At 45.9% G+C, this 6,000-nt stretch overlaps 1 protein-coding gene across 1 annotated transcript in view; it reads right to left on the bottom strand.

The window, feature by feature from the left end:
• LOC101985696 (solute carrier family 22 member 4) overlaps window positions 1–6,000 on the bottom strand; it is a 65,114-nt gene that overhangs the window by 17,329 nt on the left and 41,785 nt on the right. Inside the window, exon 5 of the mRNA XM_005350083.3 lies at window positions 3,892–4,018. Within this exon, the coding sequence (XP_005350140.1) occupies window positions 3,892–4,018 (127 nt within the window). The remainder of the gene's footprint in view (window positions 1–3,891; window positions 4,019–6,000) is intronic.

Raw genomic sequence — 6,000 nt, 5'->3', positions numbered from 1 at the left:
AAAAAAAAAAAAAAAAAACCAAAAAAAAAAAAAAAGATGATGAGACTACATGGCTTCCTGTCCAAGTTAACGGCATAACCTCGACATAAATGGAAAACTGCCATTCATTAGAGCATACACTCGATCCCAGAGAAACCCAGGAAAAACCACAGCTCAGTAGCAGTGTGATCTCTGGCAAGTCATTTCTCTGTGCTTCCATCTCCTTTCCTGAAAAATGAAGCTCATGGCTAGAGCCCTAGCAGTGGCTACCACGAGCATCACGTGAGTCAGGCAGACTGCCTTGTACCTCATGGTCTCTTCACCAGCTTTCTAAGAAGGCTGCACTGGCTGGTGCAGACACTCCTACACAGGGTCCTAGCGGGTGGTGGGCAGGGGAGCTGTCAGGGCTAGGAAATCAAGGGATCCATTTCCCTTAGTGGGTGTGTCTAGTTCAAGACAGATGCACATCACAGGAAGCAGAAGAAAGGACCCATCCAGGGGTTTGTGCTTCTGGACTTCATTCTTCTTTTGTTCATGTCAATTTTATGATGTAGATATTACCTCCATAACCACACTGTCACATTGCATTTCTTGAAGATAGAAATGAAACTTTCCATCTGATAAACACTAATACACACATGGCCCTGAAAGGCAGAAGCATTATTTATGACAACGTCCTTTTTGTGTCTAAGTGTACTAGGGACTGGGATGAACTTTTGAATTCAAACAGCAAAAATTAAGGATGCTTTGTCCAGGTAGCCCTCTGAGAGTCTGGGTTCGTGGCCACTGAAATGAAGATTCCAGCCATGGCCAAGGTAGCTGCTTCTGGAAAGGTTCCTGATAAGCAGGGATGATTGAAGTCCTTGGGGTCTATCACTGACATGTCCACCATCCCCCACAGAGTTCTGCTTGCTGGTGAAGCCAGTAGTGCAGGCCCTAGCATACATCATGCATAACATTGATGCAGCCACCAAGGCCTTGAGGGTCCTCTCCTTCATCCGGCCAGCGGTACCCTGACCTCTCTGCTCATCTGTGTTAATCTCACCGACTTCTCTGCTCATCCATGCTAATCTCACCATCCTCCAAGTGTGAACTTGCCTCTTCAGGCTTTGGCCACCCCACTATCTTTCTGTGTACGGCTGCCATGTAGCATCTGCTCCTTGGGGTTCTTAGCCTCCTTCCTCTGTCATTACTTCCCTTTGCATCAACTGCGCTTGCCTCCTACAGTTTTGCGTGTGGGCTCTGTCTCAGCTTTCTCGTCTCCAGGAACCAGCCTAACCTGACACCCCAAAAGCCCTCACTGTCACAATATGAGTAAACCCCATGGTATATCAGCATTTCCACATGGCCGCCTGCCTTCAGGAGCAGAGCCTTGAGCCCGTGCTCTTGGGCATTGAGGACGTGGATGACACAACAACCGAAGACATGTACTGCTCTTCTAGCAGGCCTTGGTGTAATTCAAAATACAGTGGGAATCGAGGGTCGACCAGCCCTCAGGTGTACGTTTTCCAAGTACGGTGAGTATTTCAAAGCCATCAGCCTAAGAGGCCTGCTGTGGGTGCCATACAGCAAGTGTCCCTACCATGAGCAAACTGTGGGAAAATGTTTGGAGAGATGAGCAGAGTGGTCCACGTGCTGTGGAGAGAGGCGAAACTGAAGACGGGAAGACAGTGAGGGCAGGCTGACGTGAATGCCTGTGTGTGTGACCACCCGAGACCATGTGATGTCCTTGCTGCCACCAACAGACATGTCTGGGTCCATGGCCCTCTGCAATCAGGGTCTATGTTGATGTCTGTAGCCTGTGTTACCATCGAAGGCCAGGCCAGGTGGAGGCCTGAGGTCTGGGCCACCACTTGCAATCATGTTACTGTCCAAGGGCAATGCTGCTTCTGGGGCCTTACTGATCAGAGGGGCCTGTGCTGCCACCGGAGGCCAAGGTAACTTCTGGCCTGGGCTGCACCCGAGGACCAAGTCTGGGTTCGTGGTTCAGCTACAGTTGGAGTCTGTGTTGATGTACATGGCCCGTGTTTCCACCAAGGGCTAGATGGATGCCTGTGGTTTGGACCACCATGGAGGCCGTGTTGATGTCCAAGGGCCATGCTTCCGCTGGGGCCATCCTGATCTGGGTGATCTGCACTGTTGCCTGAGTCCACAGTGTTGTTCAGTCCTGATCTGTGGCTGAGGGCAATGACCATGAGGATGCCCAGGGTCTTCTCTGCCACCCAGGACCATGTGGAGGTCTAAGAGCTGTGCTGAGCTGGCCCTGCCCCTCACTGGCCTAAGGAGAACTGGCTCTAACCCTCACAAGCCACCCCTCATGGGAGAGCTGGCCACAGCCCTGGGCACTGGAGCAGGAGAGCTGTCTCCTAGGGCATGGGTGCAGGAGAGGTGGAAGCCCAGACTGACCAACACAACTACCACCCTGGCATACATCCAGGGCTTTGAGTTGGTCCACTGCTACGTCTACCCCATCTACGAGCTGTTGAAGCATAGCTGCAGGACCTCCATGACTCAGGGCGGTATCAGACATCTAATGGGGTTCAGTGATGGTCCAGTGCTGATGGGGTTCAATGGCCAACAGCTCATTGCAATGAACACTTGCAGGAAAAGCTATTTGAGCAAAAGGGATACTGTGTGACACACTGCGGTGCCCAAGGCCACTATGACAAAGGAATATGTGCTGGAGAGGTGGGAAAGATGGAGGAAGGATATGGATTTGTTTTTCTTCTTTTGGGGAGAAGGATACAGGGGTGAAGGGTGGACATGGAAAGGCTGGGAGATGAGTAGGATTGGGGTGCATGATGTGACAGTCCCAAAGAACCAATAGATAGGTTATATGTTTTATGTTATATATGTTTTACGTTATAAAAATCATCAGTATGTAACTTTGCAATGGTTAGGCACAAATGCCAACACAAACTGGAAACTTGCAAAACAGAAAGATAGCCTGGTCAGCAAATGATGCTGACAAGCTGGATCTCCACCTGCAAACAATAAAATCAGTTTCCTATCTTTTACCTCTTCAAAAATCAAGTCAAACTGGACAAAAGGTCTTAATTTAAAACTGGAAATACTAAAACTTCTAAAAAAAAACCTTAAATACTCTTCTATATATTGGGGTAAGGAAGAACAGAGCCTTACCAGCAGAGGAGAATCCCCAAATACCAGCAGATAGGACAATGTGCAATTAAAAGTTTTCACACAGCAAACGATCATAGAACAAGTATTTGATAGAATTGAGAGAAATTCTTTACCAGTGACAGTGCAGACAATGGGTTAATATCCAGAATTCACAAGGAATCACACAAATTAGGTACTAAGGAAATAAAACTGCCAACTAACAACTGTGCTTATGAACTGAAACAAATGAAAACAAAACAAAATGAAACACACAAGTTAGGCAGTGGTAGCACATGCCTTTAATCCCAGCACTCAGGAAGCAGAGGCAGGCGGATCTCTGTGAGTTCGAGGCCATCCTGGTCTACAGAGCAAGTTCCAGGACAGCCAGAGATACACAGAGAAATCTTGTCTCAAAAAAACAAAACAAACAAACAAACAAAAAGAACAAAATACAACAAATGCCTAAAGTTGTTTTTAATTTATAAATAATCCTTTAGGCATATTTTTAGTAAGAGAGGTAGCATCTTACTATGTTACTCAAGCTGACCCTAAGTGCCTAGACGTAAGAAGTCTCAGGCCTTCACCTCCTGAGAAGGCTGGACCACAGGTGTGCAGTACCATGCCTCCCAAGATTTTATCTGAGAATGTAACCACGATCACATCCCTGATACCCAGTGCAGTTCCTGGTGCCTTGTGAGCACTTAACAAATAGTGAGTTGCATTAAACTCCATAAAAGAAAGACTGCAGAGCTGATCTCTGAAGGAGGTGTCTACCCACACGCGCTCACTCACCTCCAGAGGATCGAATATCACTGCCGGGGCCACGATGCTGTTCATCTTTGCGGCTTTCTGGATGATCTGTTCTGCCTCTTCAAATCTCCTCTGGGATATCAGCCACCGGGGAGATTCGGGAATAAACCTAGGATTCATTTGCAATGGTTCATAACCTTTTATAACCACAGGATTTGATGTTAGCAAACACATAGCAAAATGGTCCTGGGTCATTTTAGTGTTGCAAACATTCTAGTTTTAATCAGCACACAAATTCCATTTCTAGCATACAGCATGACATCTCAATGAATTTATGTCGGACCTCTGGGCAAGCTCGTGACAAGCTCTGGACTGTGTTAGCTGAGGAGGGAAGACACCTGACACAGCTGGACTGAGTAAAAGGAGAAAGTGCGCTGAGCGCCAGCTCTCCGTGCTCTCTGCTTCCTGTCTGTGGACACAGTGTGGCCAGCAGCCTCCAGTCCTTGCTCCCACGGCCTCCCTGCAGTGATGGGCTGTACCCCCAACCCGTGAGCCAGGGGTTCCTTCCTTGTCAGGTATTTTGTGACAGCAATAGGAAAAGTAACCAATCTGGAGCTTCTCTCAGGCACAGAGTTGTGTGGAGCGTGGCCTGCCCTTCCTTACTGACCCTCAGCCTGGGTTCCATTGGAAACTTCCAGATAAATCAGCATAATATCTAACTCTCACAAAGCTGTCTTTCCAGGATTAGTAGATTAAGAGCACTGGCTGCTCCTCCAGAAGACCACGGTTCAATTCCTGGCCCCACATGGTCACCAACTGTTGTGACTCCAGTTCCAGGGGATCTGAGGCCCTCTCCTGGCTGTCCCAGGCACTGCATGCACGTGGTGCACAGACAGACATGCAGACAAAACACCCATATGTATAAACATTTTAAAAATTAAGTGATCTTTCTCTCCCATTCTTTTGGGTAGGTAGAGTTAACATAGTAAAAATGGCAATTTTACCAAAAGCAATCTACAGATTCAATTCAATGCCCATCAAAATCTCAGCAAAATTCACAGACCTTGAAAGAACAATATTCAACTTCATATAGAAAAATAAAAGACCCAGGATATCCAAAACAATCCTGTACAACAAAAGAACTTCTGGAGGTATCACAATCCCGAACTTCAAACTCTACTATAGAGCTACAGTACTGAAAACAGCCTGGTATTGGCATAAGAACAGATAGGAGGACCAATGGAATCGAACCAAAGACTTGGGTATCAATCCACATACTGTGAACACCTGATTTTTTGACAAAGAAGCTAAAAATATAAAATGGAAAAAAGAAAGCATATTCAACAAATGGTGCTGCAATAACTGGATGTTAACATGTAGAAGAATAAAAATAAATCCATATCTATTGCCATGCACAAAACTCAAGTCCAAATGAATCAAAGACCTTAACATAAAACAACCACACTGAACCTCATAGAGGAGAAAGTGGGAAGTACACTTGAATGCATTGGCACAGGGGACCACTTCCTAAATATAACCCCAATAGCACAGACACTGAGAACAACAATTAATAAATGGGACCTCCTGAAACTGAGAATCTTCTGTAAAGTAAAGAACATAGTCAACAAGACAAAACAACAGCCTACAGAATGGGAAAAGATCTTCATCCACATCGGACAGAGGTCTGATCTTCAAAATATAAGAACAACTCTAGAAACTTGACATCCAAAGAAAAAATAATCCAATAAAAATGGGTTACAAACCTAAACAAACAAATCTCAAGGGCTGAGAGACACTTAAGGAAATGTTCAACATCCTTAGCCATCAGAGAAATGCAAATCAAAACAACTCTAAGATTCTATCTTACACCTGTCAGAATGGCCAAGATCAAAACCACTGATGACAGCTTATGTTGGAGAGGATGTGGGGTAAGGGGAACATTCCTGCATTGCTGGTGGGAGTGCAAACTGGTACAGCCCCTTTGGAAATCAGTATGGCAATTTCTCAAAAAATTGGGAATCAATCTATCTCAAGACCCAGCAATACTGCTGTTGGGTATATACCCAAAAGATGCTCAATCATACCACAAAGACATGTGCTCAACTATGTCCACAGCAGCATTGTTTGTCATAGCCAGAACATGGAAACCTT

Source organism: Microtus ochrogaster, chromosome 7 (genome assembly GCF_000317375.1).
Source record: "Microtus ochrogaster isolate Prairie Vole_2 chromosome 7, MicOch1.0, whole genome shotgun sequence".
NCBI classification, from domain to species: domain Eukaryota; kingdom Metazoa; phylum Chordata; class Mammalia; order Rodentia; family Cricetidae; genus Microtus; species Microtus ochrogaster.
Note: the sequence above shows the minus strand (reverse complement) of the source record. Positions and strands in the feature narration are given on the sequence as shown.